Below are 17532 nucleotides of genomic sequence, written 5' to 3' on the forward strand. Positions count from 1 at the left end.
ATATTTTGGAATGAAGCTCTTGGGTATGTGCCATTAGCAACTGATTAGAAGGATTAGCGTCCCTGTGATTATCCCAAATTTGCTACAGTGAATTTAAGTGGTGAAAAATGAGCAATGCAGAAAGTGCTGGCACATGCGGCTGAAATAGACAAAGGACTATAGCGTTTTGAACGCGAACTTGCATCGTCACTTTCCTGCGGCGCGTCACCACTTCGGAAGTCTGCATGGATTTAATTAACTTCATAAATTTTTTGTTTTGAGCTTCCAATAATGCACGCCACTGGAAAGTAGGCCGATCCCACTTCTGATGACGGAGACTCGATCCGTGATTCTTCGTCTTCACTGTCCATGTCAGTAGAAATTTCGCAGTTCGGTTGTCTATGACGATGGTCCAGGGTTTTTTTTGGTTTCAAAGCCTTTAGTTGCATCATTACTTCCAGCGGTGAGGTATGTCAATAGGGCGTGTCTGAGCAGGCGGAGTATCCAGAAAATTTGCGATGGTTTCACGATTGGTGTCGTCCGTTAAATTGAAGGGCATGAAAGTGGAGGACAGGTGCGAAGCAAAAGCAATTGCCTTCTCATCATCCGTCCTAAGCCAGATGCCACCTCGCTTCCACTATTACTATCTGGACCAGTACTCTCCAATAAGGTATCCGGGTTGCTTTACAGCTATTGGCTAGCAGACGGCGCAGTCGATTAGTAGTACTTGAATATTGCTGGTAAATGCTGGGATTTCCTATCACGATGTGGATGTGGTATTTAGGCAAACATTTGTATACCCGTTACTCGTAGACAAAAGGGTACACTAAATTCGTTGAAAAGTATGTAACAGGCAGAAGGAAGCATTTCCGACTTTATAAATTATATATATTCTTGATCAGGATCAATAGCCGAAACGATCTGACCATGCCCGTCTGTCCGTCTGTCCGTATGAGACTGTAGGGACAAAGACGCAGACTGTCACGCCCACTCTAACGCCCAAAAACCGCACAAAACTGACACACCCACACCTTTTTTCATATTTTCATTAATCTTGTAAATTTCTATCCACCCAAAACTCACAATTCAAAATTTCTTTATTAAATTATATCAACAATTGCTACGAAGTGCATGGGTTTACTTTAGTAGTATGGATTACCATTGCCCCGCGAATGGTAAGCTTGACCTTCTGGGCCGCCAAGGCCGGGCAATGTATTATAGTAGTCGCCTTGCCCACTGCTCCGCTGCTGTTCCATTGGAGAGCTAAAAAGAGCTACAAGAATTCGAGGAATATATGTATATATACATACTAAAGCCCGTTTCGAGAGTTCATTTCACGAAGCATTTTTGTGTATCGCAAGGGACTGCGATACCCAGGACCACCAAGCGATGCAGATCCACCATTAAAATTTGAAGATCCTTGTCCGCAATTACTCTGCTGCTGGCTATATCCTTGGCCACTGCTCGATTGGTTGTACAACATTTCAAAGCCCTTTAAAAGCAAAGATTGTTTGTGCACATCAAAAAAACTTGCTGTGTACTTACCTCGCCACCTTGGCTATAACCATCGTATTGCATACCATTTCCGTATTCCATGACTACAAATTTTGAACAAAATATTTGACTTGGATTTCTTACAAAATTTTTACAATTTTTTTAGAGATGTTTACAGTCCGAAACCTGAAATGAAACTGGAAAAAACTCATAAAATGCCTGGGAGGTGTACAAAATCAAATGTCACTTTTTCCATAGATAAAGTGATGAAAAAGGAATAAAATTTAAATTATTAAAATTTGTATTTTATTTATGTGTAAAAGTAAAGAATTAATATTTTCACCCACATATTACTTAGCCTAAAAAGTACATATATTATGGAATAGGATCACTAGCCGAGTGTCTACTTGCCGTCTGTCAGTCTGTATGAACGTCGAGATCTCAGAAACTTTGAAACTTATAGATTAAGAATGCAGAATCTGATGAATACGCTGTGCTGTTTTTGTTTTATTTCATCATTTGTGTTCTCCAACTCTTCGAGCTTTTACATTTTAGGATAATATATTTTTATATATTTTTGTATGTTTTTTATATTCCAAATATAAACTCATTCAATTTTCAAATATATATATTCAAATCATATATATTTATATATTTCATATTCAAATATAATTAATATTTAAATTTATTATAATATTTAAATGTTAATTTATTATTATTTATTTCATAAGATTCGTTGTTCGCAATTATTCGTTCCTTCAAGTTTTTTAGCTTAATTGGCTTCCGTTTTTTATAAAATATTTTCTTCGACCATGTATCCAGGATCAATTTCGGAACCAGGTCAGAACTGTATATTTTCCAGGAATGACGAGATATATCATTTGATGCTATATAACTTGAGTCCTTTTTCGCAAGTACTTGTGACACGCCCACACTTTTAACTATTTTTTGTACCTTTTTCTCATTTTATTAACCAATATATCTAGCTGAATAACAGGTATCTGATAGTCGGGGAAGTCGACTACAGCAGTCTCTCTTGTTTTATTTATATTTTCATCAAAGTTATAAGTTAGTTCGTTAGTCTTGATATCCTTAAATTGAGTAATGAAATACGTCAACATGACGTCCGGTTATTTAATCGCAATCACCACAGCACCGTTGCTACAGCAGTATCTACTTCTCTTAATATTGAAAAACTACTTACGTTTGTTGTCGTTAGATTAGTTTTTTGCAATCCTTGCCATTGCATCGCAGCTTCCTTCTTTCTGCTACATACTATCCAACGACCTCGTACACCCTTTTACCCAAGACAGAATAATTACAATGGTAATACCATATTATATCTTAATTGTAGACCCTTACGTGGATATTTAGTGTTCACTGTCAAACGACTGGCTGATGGCTACTATATCGCATATAGATGGAAAATTTCAAAGGGAATAACAAAATAGAAAAAATTGTAATGTAATGTAATGTAAGTATTGATAGAACTTTAAGGTCAATAGTCAGATACAGAGACAGAGTGCATGCATTTTTCAAAATTGTGAACATTACAGGGTTGTGGTAGTCTTTTGGCACTTTCTGGCACTTTTTTATAAGCGGTCCGGATACCTTATCTAGTCCATTGCAGCCAAAGTTCCTGCGGGTAAGGACACGGATAAAGTCTGTAAAATCGCCATAACGGTAATCAAAGCAATGCAAGCCCGGACAATACGTCCTTCCCTCCGTAGGAAAAAGCAATGAATATGCAAACTGCACAGAGTGAGAACGTCGCCGAATAATTAAAATCGAGCTGGATACCGTTTTTAAGCCAGCGGGAGTGAGATCTTCTTTGGCCGGATTAGAGATACCGGCAAACACTTTACGGCGGACAATTAAGTGCGGCTCGTAATCGGTCTGTCGTAATTATAGCGACGCGCCGCGTATTTATCTAGAGCAATTAACGCCAAGCCAGGGAGGGCCAAGTCGTATATTTTACATCACCAAAGATGCGCAATTGGACCAGACGCTTTCTCAACTTTAATTAAAACTTTATAAGGGCAAATACATTCAGCGAAAAAGAATGGTACATGGTTTAATACAATGATTTAGGTGCCTGGATTTTGCACTACAATAATGATGTAGTTCTCGGAGGGCAGCACAATCACCTCGTGGACCTTGGTGCGCAGACGTATTGTCACTAGCTCATTGCTAGCATCCAAATTAGTAATCATTTTGGCCGCCTTATAAGTTAAGGTGCTGATCAGGGCCGCGTAATGCACGGTCAAGGTGTACTCCATGGTGGTCTTGATTGGGATAGCGAACGGGTCCAAAATAATGATGCCAGTAACATTGGGGTAGTTTTGGTAGCGTTTTAGCAATTCCTCGATTTCCGCGGACATTTTAAGGACAGTAATATACTTTTAATGTAATTTAATCGATATATATATATATTTATATATGATACTTGATGTGAGTGTTGACAAATCGCACACTAGGGTAATCAATTATACGAATACTAGTGCTAAGGCAGTTAAAATAATACAAATATAAAAATTAAGTGATACGGCCTTTTAACGATGTAAACGCCACCCATGAATTCATATACGTGGAAGGAACGATGCTCGACTATTAGCACATATATTTTGTGCACTTTTTAATTACTATCTTTAATTACCATCTAACAACTATCTAAACATGAATTACATAAGCTACAAAATGAAGTATATTTCATGAATGCCTTTTGCTGTATTCACTTTAAATCCCTTTTTAAAATTATGATTTTATCACAAAAATATTTTAGTAAGACGGCTTACATTTTTACGGATTTAAGGAGACAACACGATTTTTTGTTAGTTTCGAAAGCCACAACCACATAAAACAAGCCCCACTATATAAAACTCATTTTGCTGAATGAAACAAAACGCTTTGGTCCAAAAGGCATTAAGATATATGTAACAAGGGAAAAACTTATCGGCAGAATAATCCATCCATCCAAATGATTAAAGCCTCACACGATCATACAATTCCTTATTAATGGATTGTACTTGTACAAGGATCACGATAACTGCCTTCAGTTTTAAGCTTTAATAGAACGGTCGAAAAAGAGTTGTTCCGAGCGTGCCAAATCGGAAATTCACCAAGCCAATCCTTTGCAGGTTTGCTTTAGTCCCCTCCTTAGTCTTGCCTTTTTTTCCTTAGCCCAGGAAATGCTAATATACTTGATCTGCCAAAGCGCCATGTGGCGTTACTCGTAACTGCCTGTTGGTCCTAAGCTTCCACTTCATCGGATTAGGAACGATTTTTGCAAAGCATTTTAAACGACTTGGGCTTCACTTTTACTTTCGCCTTATCTGTATACTACACTTTACAAGCACAATGTAGAGATAATGTATGGTAAAACTATTGGTTGTAAGCAACAAACTGATAATTAAAATCAGGTGTAAATAAAGCGTTTAACCTTTCCGGTGGCGCCGAGAATGCGCCGCGCCTTTTGAGTCTGCTACAACTCGGTGCAGTGCATCGTCATAAAGTTCATACATATATGTAGAACCGGTCACTCGAACTAAACACTAAACACGTTTCAGTGGGAATAAACGCGTCTGTTTTAGAATACGGGCGATGCCATGCACGAGATGGGCAATTCTCAATCAGGGGCTGACTTATGGGGTTTAACTGCCGCCGCTCTTATGACGTTCATTTATGGCCAGCTTATACATACATATCTGGTTTGTGCTAAATTTGTATGTTGGTATTAATATGAAATACATATGTTCCTTATTTGAAATTTGTCTAAATCTAATTTTTGCTTCTGCTTTTGCTTTTGCTCCTTGCCGCCCCCTGAGCACTCTATTACAACTCCTCCTCTGTTCGAGCGGGCTGCCGATCTGAGTCGCTTGAGCGTTTGCATTACTTGGCGTTGCCCAGCTATGACGTACTGGGGTTGTCTCGAGACATAGTCTATCAAAACCCAGAATGCATCGAGCTATTGGAGCATATAAAGCCCCTTAGCCTGATCGAACAGATCCACACAGTGCAAAAGCCATTTGGATGGAGAGCTTCTATAGCTGCAGCTGATTCAATAAGTTTACCAATGATGCGGACACATCTTTTTGCGTTATGGCTGTCTGTGGCTACAATAGGTGAGTTTATTTAAATTGGCAAAGAATTGTGTCGCCTCTTAATAAAGCTTTAAGGTATGAGAATGCCAAAATCCAATGGAGTCATGGTCGATTACGATGCTGAGATGGGCGAGTTCATGAATGCTCTACCGAACCTCGATGATACCCCCTATGGCTTAGGCCAGCGATCAGATATCTCAACGGAGCCGGAAGAGGATGATATATTGGCAAGCCTGGATGATGAGTTTGAGGAGGCTAAGCATTACGTCTGGAACACTTGTGACAAGGATCTCAGCGAATCGCGGGGAATCGGAAAGTTTCTGGACCTACCCTTTATAAAGAAGATAGCAAGTAACCTAAATCCATTTGGCAGCAAGAAACTTCGCATGCACTTCTATCTCTTTAAGAGGGAGTTCCCTGAGTGTGGCAGGGAGGTGGATTTCTCAATCGAGCGCAAATGGAGGCATTGTGGCTTTAATGCTTCTCTGCCCACACGATTGATGATACACGGTTGGATGAGCCAGTCGCGTGGCTCTTTCAATCGGGATGTGAAGAATGCATACCTAAAAAAAGGGGAGTACAATGTGATCGTAGTCGATTGGAGCGCGAGCTCAGCCAACTTAAACTACTTTTCGGTGGTGAAGCTCATAGAGACCTTTGGAGCTGAGTTGGCCCAATTTATAAGGAACCTCAATCGTCAGTTTGGAGCTGACTTCGACAGCATGTATCTTATTGGGCACTCACTGGGAGCTCAGATCGCTGGTTCTGCCGGGAAACGTTTGAAACCGATTCAAGTAAATACAATATTTGCTTTGGATCCCGCAGGTCCAAAGTTCCGTCAACGCGGAACCGAATTTCGGATAGATCCTAGCGATGCAAAGTATGTGGAGTCCATGCATACGAGTGCTAACTTTGGTTTTCGCCGTCCTACAGGCAGTGCCACCTTTTATCCAAACTATGGAGCCTATCAGCTTAGTTGCTACTACCTAGGTTGCTCCCATATTCGATCATATCAGATGTTCGCCGAGTCCATCAATTCGCCTTTGGGATTCTGGGGGACCCCTTGCATCCGAGACAATGGAAGGTGGCAGTGCGATCATAGCCAGCGACAATCCATCCAGATGGCGGGTGAGCCTTCGATTCATAAAGAAGGCGTTTTCTACGTAAAGACCTCCAGCAGTGATCCATTCGCCCTTGGAAAGCACTAAGGCTGTAACAGATTATTTTTTTAAGAGACTCGTTGCTGTACGCGCATATTTAATTCACTAGACGTTTAGTAAAAAAGTATTGTAAAAGATTTAACATTATATAAATAACTTCTTAAGCTTACCTAAGTCTGAAACTTTAGCCGCGGTCATTACGAAATAATGGTTTAGAAAAAATGCTTGCGGTGAATCTTTTTCATACCCTTACCAAGGGTATATTGATATCAGTCTGAAGTTAAAATGGAGTTAAGGATACATTCATATAAAGAATATAAATATAAAATATATATATATATATATATAAATATCAAATAGTTGTTTGTTGGAGAACAATTGTTTTCATACCCGCTACTCGTAGAAAAGCATGTACGAGGAAAACCGATTCCGACCATATAAATAATATATATTCCTAGTCAGGATCAATAAAAACAATATCAAAAATGGGGGCGTGGCAGTTTTCGGCGGTTTGTGAGCGGGCTTTCTATTCAACGCTCAATATGAAGGCTTTACATCTACCAACTTTGGAACTACCTGCTAGTTTAGTGGGAAAACTGATGTAACATAACCATAACCGACTTCAATTTCGTGAGTTTGAGCAAGAGGGTACTGTTTTAAATAAATTGGGGGGCTATGTGTTGTACCTATTACGTTATCAATGTTATTTGTAAAAGTTAATTTGTCTCCTTTTTATATTGAATAATTTTAAATTTATTTATTAAGCCAACTTTCAACTTTAAATTTTCCTCCTGATGATCTAATCGAAACTGTGAAAAACATTCCTTTTTTATTCATTCCTGATTTGAGTTATTGGTTCTGGTGTCTTTTGAATATAAAATTATTTGGTTCTTTCCGATTCTGATGTATCTGATGTGTGTTTTATCAAAAAGGGTAAGTGTACTATTTTTGTAATTTATAACTGATTGTCCATTTTTCAACAATTTTCTTCCGATTATAATTAAAATTATAAGAAAAACTGCGTACAGAAAATGGTTGATTTATTTTTAAAATACTATTGCTGGGTAAGATAATCGTGCTTTTCAACGTAATAGGACCATTTGATGTTAAAACTTCAAATCTAGTATTTTGAATAGGAAGACAAAATATATTTTAATTTTTATAGATCCTAAGGCATTTAGTACTCGTTTTGTTCAGTTTGGTTCACAGTTATTTTGATTTTGTTCGTCATTAATTTTGACGGGTTGGTGATGATCCATCCATGATTTTGGTATGGATTGTGGATCATGATTGTTCAAAATAATTATGTTGAAATTGTACAGTAACAAAGGTCTTAGTCGTTTGGTAATAGGGAAGTTAGTATTTTTAGATGTAGAGGGTTGTTGTAGTTGAGGGTATGTATTTCCTTTAAAATATGTTATTTGGGGATTTTGGGATTTGTCGGGATGTAGTGGGAAAGGATTTTTTGGAATAATTGGTTGTGTGTGTGTTCATGTATTGGGGTTGGGTGCCTGACACATAAGTTGATTGTTAGGCATCTGCCTATCATATATCGATTAAAATTAGGTTGGAAGGGTTGAGAAATTGTGGGTAACTTGGTCGTTGTTGAGCTTGGGTATTTGTATTGAATTTGTGTGATTTAGAATTCTGATTAAGATTTAAGTTTTTATTACGGTTTTTTTGATTTTTATTTAATTCAAAATTAATATGTTCTTCATAAATTCCCTAATTTTGTGCAATAGTAACAAAGATCTTAAGTCTGTAATATCGTGATGAGCTAAGATAGTAAATAATTGTTATGGTTTTTATTTATTAAAGTTTTCAGAGTTTACCGAGAGTTTTTAGGGTATAATCTCTTAGAATTTCAAAACTAATATTTAAAATTTTGTAAATTGTAAATATTGTACTTTGTTCTAGTTTTATTTTATTTTAACTTCTTGTAGTTTTTATTTCGAATTATAATTCCCTTATGTTTGTATATTTTATTTTAACTTGTTTCACTTATTATAGTTTTTATTTCAAATATTTATTCACGTATGTTTGTATTGTTTAAATGTTATTGGATTGTCTCTTATTTTATTAAAACGATTATTAAAACAATTAAGTGCCTTATTGTTTATAGTTCTTCGAAATAAAGTATTGGCTGGTTTGGGTGACGCAAATACGTCAATATATAATCATATAGTCGGAAACGCTTCCTTCTGCCTGTTACATACTTTTTACTCTACGAGTAACGAGTATAAATATATGTGACGACTTTTGATTAAGAGCAACTTAGAACGCCCTGATCTTGGCAAGCTTTCAACGTTGGAAAAAATTCACCGATCGCGGTGAAAAATTTGTTTAAGCACTACGTGGCTTGATGCTAATTTTTGTTGTGTTGATATTAATTGCGGCTCAAATGCGGGGATGGCAGCTCTTACCTCTCGGTCACCACCCTCTAAAGTTGGAGTTGATTAATTTGCGACAGACTCCAATCTACAGCTGCACGCCGATCGTAGTAGTCAGAAATACCCATTTGAACTGGGTTCGACTGGGAAGTTTATGGCAAACCAGGCCATAAGAATCAAAATGGCTGTAGACACGAAGGCAGCCAATATTAACCCTACACATAGCAACTCTACTCCAAAGCGGGACATGCCAACTATAAAGATCTACCAAATGGGTGAGGCCGATCCATATTTTTCTGATTCAGGAGCTGAGTGTTCCCTATTAAAAGAAAAACAATAGAGAATGCTGTAGTCGCGTTCCCCGACTATCAGATACCCGTTAATCAGCTTGTGCAAACGCGAAATTCAATCATTTTTCTGGGATCGATAGATATCGATAGATATTGGCGAGTAAAATGAAAAAAGAAATGAAAAGCTGAACTCGCAGAAACATTGAAAGCCAAAGTTGGAAGTGCTTTAAAGTTTATAAATGGTATTCCAAATAGCCGAGTTCTACATTTAGTCGATTATCAGTTTATATCGATGATATTTTGATCGTAGCACAAAGGAGACTTTTATTAGACTTAACGACGATATGCAGCACTAGATAGCCAGTGCTGGCTTTTCCTATAACATGAACAACAACTGCATGGAAAGATACAGAGAAATGGCCGAAATAGGTGCCTGCCAGTAATACCGCGAGCATTCTGGGGGTCCATGATAAACCATGTCCCTGAAGCTATCATGCACTTGGGTTGGAAAAAGACCTTGGATATACACGCAATATTGGTTTCAAAATATGTCCAAATGCGTGCGAAAATTTGTGGAGAATTGCATTACATGTAAATTGTCAGTCAACCTCAGGCAAAGTCGAAATGGAATTGCATTCCATATTGAAAGTCTCCATACCACGGCACACAGTGCATATCAGCATATCAGCATATGTAGATATGCAGCGGCAAATTAAGTGGTAAGAATGACATCAAAGAATATGTGATACTTCGTAAAGACGCTAAGTATGTTCTTCTGCATAACACATTCTGCCTCGACACTAACAGCTGCGTTGAGGCATCTTTATGCATTTGTGCATTTTTGGTGTTCCGAGTTGGTTGATAGCGACCGCAGTGTTACCAGCAGTAACTTCAAACAGTTTTAGTTTTGTAGTCTCAACGGATGCTAGCCGCGCAAATGGCCAGGCTGAGCGCGTGATGAGCTCTTTGAAGGCTATGCTAACAGCTGTAGAGACGAGAAAGAGATCATGGCTGGTAGCTTTACATTAAGTTCAGTTGGCTATGAATTGCACGGCCAATAGAGTCACAAAAAACAGTCCTTTGGAACTATTAACTGGTAAAAAAAGCCACTGGACCACTGGTTATGATATTAATAGAGGAAGAACAGTTCATGTTCATATCATGCTAAGTTGTAAACTGAATGAATGAAATAAATGAAATGTTATCCTAAATGTTATGTTAGAACCGAGTATCCGTCAAATATTATTTATTATACCAGTTACTCGTAGAGCAAAAGGGTATACTAGATTCGTTGAAACGTTTGTAGAATGAAGCGATTCCGAACATATTAAGTATATATATTCTTGATCAGGATCAATAGCGGAGTCGATCTAGCCATGTCCGTTTGTCCGTATGAACGTCGAGATCTAAGGAACTATTAAAGCTAGAAGGTTAAGATTACGCGTACAGATTCAAAAGAAAAAGATGCAGCGCAACCCGTGTTTTTTCATATTTTTATTAGTCGTGGAACATCGTGTACTCACATACAGTTGCGGTAACAATAATAGCACCATAATCACATTTCGTGTTTGTCCCAGCGTCCCATAGTAACAATATATACGTAAATTTTCTGAAATTGCAGAAAACCGCGAATCATATTGATTGTTATATTTCATTTGAATTTATGTTTTCCTCATATTTTCCTTTCTGTTAAAAATCTGTTTACCATTATGTTTTTGGTTTAACAGCATAAATCAGTTACATATTTGCGTCTTTGTATTTTGATTATTATATTATTATTTCCAATACAGGGAATTCAGAAATTAATGGACTTTTAGTTCAGCAAAATAAACAATGATATATTTATTAACGCGGGTTTTGTTTGTTATATTTTATACTCAATAACAGTCTTCCCGATACATGATTCTGGAAAATATCCAGAAACAATCCTGAGAAATGTTTACGAAAGTATTGAAATATATATATTCTCGTATAATTGTCTCAGATTTCAGTGAATGCTTACAGATGCTTTTCAGGGAGTGCTCACAGATGCGTTGCACGGGAAGTATGAAAGAGGGACTTACGCCAGGCAAAAGGGAATGCTGTGACCCCCGATGTGAACCTGTACTTAATTCCAGGCATAAATATTTTGGAATGTAGTGATGCATTTAGGATGTATCGAAAAGAATGAAAGTGCAAAACCGAATGAAATTTGGACTAATATGCAAGAGGTTGTTGACGTCCTTCGCAACATTCGTGAAATAGACGTACAGCTATTAACCATTTTGCTGCTTAGCCGAAGGGTACAATCGATTTTTCATTTTGCCGATTTCTATCGATATTAAACCTTATTAAAATACGAAACGAAGCCTAAAATAATCTGAAATTATTTTATTTCGCCATTTCTTTGATATATCTCTCAAAATTTTGAACGGTTATCTGATGTACACATGTGGGATTTATTTTGTAATAGCTGTTAAATACGCCTACTGACAGGAGTCCGGAAAAGCAATAAAATGAATGTCGTAAATTTGTCACACCTAGTTTTTATTCAATATTATAATGTAAAGGACGTCTATTTATTACGCAATCACATATATATGATTTTTTATGCTCTTCCATTACAGCAAAAATGAATTATAAATGTATTTTTCCCAATTATTACGTGCTGAAAAACAAAATTGGTATTTGCTTATAAAGGATCAGCATTGTCTTATCACTGAAACGGTTAGCTTGAAATTAGTTGCCTTGTATTTTGACATTGAGATTGTTAAAGTTCACGCATTAATTTGGCTGTGTGAATAGGTCGCATAATTGTCTTGGCATTAATTAATGTAAGCGGGTGCCGACGGTTTTTTTTACCGTTGCGCCATCTGGTAACACTGCCCAGGCCGCAAATGGAATGGATTTTCGAGAGCTCGATAAATTGAACTGGCGTTTGCATCTGAGTAACAATAACAATATCGTTAATTATAGTGCAAACCAACACCGCGGTCCTGATGCGGCAGAAGAGCGACGCCCGGAGCTCTTAGTCAGCCAAGTCAATTGTGGGACCGGTGTAAAGACAATGGGCACAAACCAAAAACGAGCAGCAACAACATCAGCGCAGGCCGTAGCGGTGGATGAGCAGGTCGTTGTAGCCGGGGGAAATGGCGCGACCAAGGCAGAGGAGTGCCCTGCAGCGACCATGGCCGCAGAGGATGGCGATAAGGGAAGTAACCGCCGCTTGAAGCACAAAAAATTATGTTCATTATGTTATGTTCTGTTTACCCTTCAAACAGGTGGAAAGTGCTTCCTACTGCGAACTGGATCTGGACGTGGCAAGCTACGGGCTTGCAGCAGCTGCCCTCTCATCCTTTGAAGCCGCCGCTTGTGGCTATAACTCTAGCCGCACTTCCATAAACAACTCAACCGAAAACCTGAGCTATGCCAGTGACAATTTTTACGGCGACGATCTAATTTTGCTGGACGACAACGACGTGAACGCGGAGGAGATATCTATCAACTACGACGACTGCGTCTACGCTTACCGTGGTGAAGGGGCTGATTTTGACATGAACATGGAGATCATCGCCACGGGAAGGGTAGCGGGGCAACATTTCGACCTTGGCCGAGGACCAGTGAATACTATGGGAGGCGATAGCCTCATTTGCGGCGAAGATGAAACGGAGTTTCTTGAAATGGACTTTGAGCCAGACCCCTCATCAGAGTTGGAGCTTGTTGGCGGAACCCACGATATGACCATCCTTCCGCACGCCAATTTGTTGTTAATGCAACGCGACTATAGCCAAATGAACAGCATAGGCGGAACTACTTCTACGCAGGAAGGACAGCTGCACAGCTCGCCCATAGATGATTTTCCGCAGGAGGACCTTATGCAGCAGCAAAAGCTACGCCTTAGTAAGAAGTTTGCACGCATCAGCTTGAATCTAGATAAAATCAAAGACGTTGGTGCTGGTGGAAGTGGCGTGGACATAGATTTAAATGAGCTAATAATTATTGACTCGGAAAAGCGAGCTGAATCCTCCGGAAGCTTTCAGGCTCATTCCTTGCCCAACCCATTGCACACAGGCTCAAATTTTTCGCGCAGCACTAGTGTCACCAGCGAACACCCAGAGCCTAAGATGACTGGTACTAAGCCAAAGCGTTTTTTGCACACCTCGTCTGTGATGACTAAAAGCTCCTCATACAAGTCGCGGCGCTCTCATCCATCAGCTAGCTTCGACGAACGTTGCTACAGCTGCACTGATTTCCGGGCAACAACATGCCAGCAGCAACAGTCAGGGTCGAAGTCAAAGCAAGATCAAGTGGCTCCTATACTGGTGACTCCTGCGACTGTTGGGACTTTGACCACGTCTTCTTCGTGCACGGCCCAATTTGACTTGGGAATAACCGAGGAGAACTGCTTAGACTGCCTAGAAAAGGAGTTCTTGGCCAATACCATAGGCAAAGTCCTAGACCCGGGGACATGTCCTAAGTGCCGTAGATCAGCTGGCAGTCGGGGCAGTAGTATTTCGCTTTACTCGCGGTCAGATCAGGTTCGCTGTCGTAGCGGATCCCCAGTATACTTCGATGGAGGTCCGTTCGCCGGCTGGCACAGCTTATCAGCAACCGGAATTGTTTCTGGTTCCAATTTGGGTCCACCCTGCAACCAAAGGTTTATTTCGTGTGATAATAGTTTCAACGGTCTACAGGTATGTAAACGCATGCTATATTAATTGTGTAAAGTGAATTTACCCACACTCGCGAATAGCTCCTCAATCAAGGCTATCTGACTGAGCCACTGGTGGCAAGTCTGTCTACAGGAAAGACGTGCGACGAGGAGCACCTAGTGCAAGCGCTAGATAAACTGCGCGTACCCTATGACAGGGAGCTACTTCATGGCTATTTCAAGCAATTGGCTAAGCGGCGACGGACGGAAAGCAGTGTCAATCTCAAGCAGCTCTTAATACAGGCCTCAAAGCAGCAGGGAAACCATCGCAAGCTCAAACGGTTGATCGAGATGGCGACCCACCAACAGCTAATTGTACAATTTAAGAGGGTAAAATCAAAAACATGTACATACTTTTTTACCTAATGCAACACATTTTTCCAACAGAAAGCTGGAGGAAAAACTGAATTGGTGCCTATAAATGTGAGGGACATACTTAATGCCTGGGCACGTTGTCGAGATCTTTCCCTGCTTCAGCAACTAGATGACCGCTTTCATTGCGCAAACGTGATGGGTAAGATGTTCTATAGTGTTGTTTTTTCTTAGTATGTATATACAAGTTTTAGCCGGTATTTTACATATTTAGTAAAAAAAATGTTCTAATCATAAAAGAGAACGCTATAGTCGACTTTGCCCATTATCAGATACCCGTTACTCAGCTAGTGGAAATGCGATCGAGAAATTTCATAATTTTTCTGGGATATCGATAGCTGTTGGTGAATCAAATGAGAAAACCCTTAAAAGTGTTCAAAAGTGTGAGCGTGTCAAAACGTTTTTCGGCTAATCGATACCATTTTACTGCACGAGTAACGGGTATAAATATAGCGATGAACTGTAATTAGTTAATTATAGCTTAATGAATTGAATTGATTTGATTTTAAAACGGCCTGGTTTTTGTAATACTTTAAACATTTTGAAAAATATTAAGTAATGGTATCTTTAAATTTAATAAAAAGTACGGACTGCAGGAGTGCCAACAATTTATTAATTATTATTATGAAAAAAAATCCTTAAAATCCGCCATATTATTGCAAACGTAGAGATCGGACTATGTATCTTAATTATATAACCTCAAAGTGTATGCCTTGCGAAATAATGTATTCTATAAATTAACTTTAACTTATGTCACGTTTAAAATATACATATCATAGTGTACCTAGTGGAATAGTAAGTATTGTTACCCCGGGATTTAATTGTAAACTAATGACATTTTGTCATCAACCCAATACACGCTAATTGCATTCTGAGTGGGTGCTCTTTGGATAAAATACGTGTTGACGATCAAGATGCTCTTAAAATTTTCCGATCATAATTAACCAGTAGTGGTTCCTTCCTAAAATAAATGAATTTGACATTAATTTTGGTGGTCCGTCAGACTACATAATTTGCTACCGTAAGGAAAGTCAATTAATGACATGAGGGAATGATATAGTCGATTTCTTCGAATTCGATATTTCCGTTACTTAGCCAGTGGGCGAAACAATTTTTGTATGCTTTACAAATCAACAAATCATTTTAAAATGTATTAAATTGGTTTTTTTTTTACAAAATTACATTCTATTTTTCAGGAAGGGTTGGTCACATCGTGCGTCAGGCAACAGTAGCAGCATCCACGCAAGCACAGGCCTCGTCGTCAACCTCCTTTTGTAAACGCACTCTGCCTGAATATTTAATGATCCCGCAGTATTATATGAGTGGGGTGCTGACTCTAACCCGCAAATGTTAGGACGTATTTGCACAACCATTTAATTATTTTCACACTAAGCCCCGGAACACATCATCTCTCTAGAGATTAGCCCAGTTATATTGTGTAATGCTTAGTCCAGTTTTATTGTTTAATTCTTTTTAAATAAGTCATCTTCCATATTATTATATTAAATCAGGTGATCGCATGGCCGTGACCCACCGTTTAAGTCGAGTTCACGAGTCTCTCCGCTCTATAAAACGAAAATAAAGAAACTCAAAGTTTAGTATGTGTTTAAATCTCAAAAAGGTTATCTATGTAGGCCATAATATACATGTCTCAATACAAATAAATCTGCCTCGCCTATCAACCAACGCCTTATATTGTAATGAGCAAATACGTTTACGGAATACGATATACATACATATGTAGTATACCCGTTACTCGTAGAGTAAAAACAAAGACAATAGAATATTCTAGTGTCTTTGGTAGAAGGGTATACTAGAGTCGTTGAATACGTTGCATACGTTGACGTATGTAACAGGTAGAAGGAAGTGTTTCCGGCCATATAAAGCAAATTTATTCTTGATCAGGATCAATAGCCTTGTCGATCTAGCCGTCCTAGCTGTCCGTCCGTATGATCTTCAGATGAGCATACAGATTTCAGAGACATAGAAGCAGCGCGAGTCGGGGAACTCGATTAAAGCATTCTCCCTTGTTTTGTTATTGGCCTTTTTAGTTTGTTTGGTTAGAGAGTTAGCGCTATGCTATACAAACAATTGTGATACAGAAGCTCTTTTTAAACACTGATGGCCAGAAAAGGCAACATAAGGTAACAGTTATTTAATTGTGTGACAGCAAGAATTTTTCAACACTAAATTTCAGGACTGTGCAATTCCAGTGCTTAAACCGTTACGCAACATAATTGCTACTGCGGATATTTTGATAATATAAATAAAAATAATTTAATAAAAGACATTTTCTAACTCAACTCATCTCAGTTGGTCATCGTCTTCCTGAAATCCACTTTGGCTCGTCCACGTCGATCTTCTTTCGTCATCGTTGTTACTCGTCGTCTTTAATCTTACTTTAGCGTTATATATATATTCATGCCTATGGATGTATGAAAAACCCACCCCCCATATATTGGCAAAAATATATATCGGATTGGTGGCTAGATCAAAGACAGAAAAAAGGGTATACATTCGAATGGAATTATTAAGACAATCAGAACTTTATTACATGTTTTTTACAAGAAAGGGATCTTGCAAGCGGCTTATAACTAAATTGGATTAGCTGATAAGTTTCATCTAAGAGTTGCCTGTGTATAGAACGACATATTTCTTGCTGATCCAAATTTTTGTTTTGCTTTAAAACTCACTGTTACATTTCAACGAATCTAGTATACTCGTATAACTAGTAAGTCGGCAACTAAAAACCAAATCAAGAATTTCTGCCGTTTTAAATTAAAAATCCTTATTTTTAATTAAAATCCTCTTATTTAATCAGAGCACATCATCGAAACAGGTAGATGTTTGCGACCCATGGTTCCATGGAACTTCAACGGCCAGGAGAATGTTCTTTTGCAGGAAAATGTGTTATTCCAACACACTATCGTTTTTCAGGTCGTGAACGACTTACTATCATAAAGATGTTCTGTCAAGTTGGCTTGTTGACCATTTTATATACAATTCTATTGACATAAGCATATTAGGTGTATATATTTACCCTTAAGTACGGTTAGA

General features: G+C 38.5%; 4 protein-coding genes across 5 annotated transcripts; 2 read left to right on the forward strand and 2 right to left on the reverse strand.

The window, feature by feature from the left end:
- Positions 1 to 1057: 1057 nt before the first annotated feature.
- LOC117144799 lies at positions 1058 to 1670 on the reverse strand. Of its 2 annotated transcripts, none has more exons than XM_033310178.1 (3): positions 1525 to 1669; positions 1290 to 1471; positions 1058 to 1242 (listed from the first exon to the last, which is right to left on the reverse strand). In XM_033310178.1, the coding sequence occupies exons 1-3, from the start codon at positions 1573 to 1575 to the stop codon at positions 1122 to 1124; spliced, it is 354 nt and encodes a 117-aa protein (XP_033166069.1). In that variant the 5' UTR covers positions 1576 to 1669; the 3' UTR covers positions 1058 to 1121. The 2 variants fall into 2 exon arrangements, with proteins under 2 accessions (XP_033166069.1, XP_033166075.1); XM_033310184.1 differs by having other exon boundaries at positions 1100 to 1226; positions 1525 to 1670.
- A 1799-nt stretch (positions 1671 to 3469) lies between these two features.
- LOC117149303 (dynein light chain roadblock-type 2) lies at positions 3470 to 3934 on the reverse strand. Its single transcript, XM_033316764.1, has one exon. It carries the CDS (start codon positions 3852 to 3854, stop codon positions 3561 to 3563), a length of 294 nt encoding a protein of 97 aa, XP_033172655.1. The 5' UTR covers positions 3855 to 3934; the 3' UTR covers positions 3470 to 3560.
- A 907-nt stretch (positions 3935 to 4841) lies between these two features.
- On the forward strand, positions 4842 to 7058 carry LOC117137699 (pancreatic lipase-related protein 2). The gene is made up of 3 exons (XM_033299272.1): positions 4842 to 4863; positions 5298 to 5594; positions 5649 to 7058. Exons 1-3 carry the CDS (start codon positions 4842 to 4844, stop codon positions 6779 to 6781), a joined length of 1452 nt encoding a protein of 483 aa, XP_033155163.1. The 3' UTR covers positions 6782 to 7058.
- Positions 7059 to 12263: 5205 nt separating this feature from the next.
- On the forward strand, positions 12264 to 16073 carry LOC117143970. The gene is made up of 5 exons (XM_033308910.1): positions 12264 to 12603; positions 12674 to 14086; positions 14146 to 14433; positions 14491 to 14617; positions 15672 to 16073. The coding sequence occupies exons 1-5, from the start codon at positions 12295 to 12297 to the stop codon at positions 15827 to 15829; spliced, it is 2295 nt and encodes a 764-aa protein (XP_033164801.1). The 5' UTR covers positions 12264 to 12294; the 3' UTR covers positions 15830 to 16073.
- The last annotated feature ends 1459 nt before the right edge of the window (positions 16074 to 17532 follow it).

This window comes from Drosophila mauritiana, chromosome 2L, assembly GCF_004382145.1.
Source record: "Drosophila mauritiana strain mau12 chromosome 2L, ASM438214v1, whole genome shotgun sequence".
Lineage (NCBI taxonomy): Eukaryota > Metazoa > Arthropoda > Insecta > Diptera > Drosophilidae > Drosophila > Drosophila mauritiana.

Excerpts from the sequence above, each read along its gene's own strand:
- LOC117144799 (XM_033310184.1), bottom strand. The coding sequence starts at position 1,575 with ATGGAATACGGAAATGGTATGCAATACGATGGTTATAGCCAAGGTGGC. Across the intron at positions 1,472-1,524 it reads GTTATAGCCAAGGTGGCGAG|GGCTTTGAAATGTTGTACAA; the intron begins GTAAGTACACAG and ends TTGCTTTTAAAG. Across the intron at positions 1,227-1,289 it reads AACTCTCGAAACGGGCTTTA|CAGCGGAGCAGTGGGCAAGG; the intron begins GTATGTATATAT and ends CCAATGGAACAG.
- LOC117149303 (XM_033316764.1), bottom strand. The coding sequence starts at position 3,854 with ATGTCCGCGGAAATCGAGGAATTGCTAAAACGCTACCAAAACTACCCC.
- LOC117137699 (XM_033299272.1), top strand. The coding sequence starts at position 4,842 with ATGTATGGTAAAACTATTGGTT. Across the intron at positions 4,864-5,297 it reads GTATGGTAAAACTATTGGTT|CACTCTATTACAACTCCTCC; the intron begins GTAAGCAACAAA and ends CCGCCCCCTGAG. Across the intron at positions 5,595-5,648 it reads GCTGTCTGTGGCTACAATAG|GTATGAGAATGCCAAAATCC; the intron begins GTGAGTTTATTT and ends TAAAGCTTTAAG.
- LOC117143970 (XM_033308910.1), top strand. The coding sequence starts at position 12,295 with ATGGATTTTCGAGAGCTCGATAAATTGAACTGGCGTTTGCATCTGAGT. Across the intron at positions 14,434-14,490 it reads TAATTGTACAATTTAAGAGG|AAAGCTGGAGGAAAAACTGA; the intron begins GTAAAATCAAAA and ends TTTTTCCAACAG. Across the intron at positions 14,618-15,671 it reads TCATTGCGCAAACGTGATGG|GAAGGGTTGGTCACATCGTG; the intron begins GTAAGATGTTCT and ends TCTATTTTTCAG.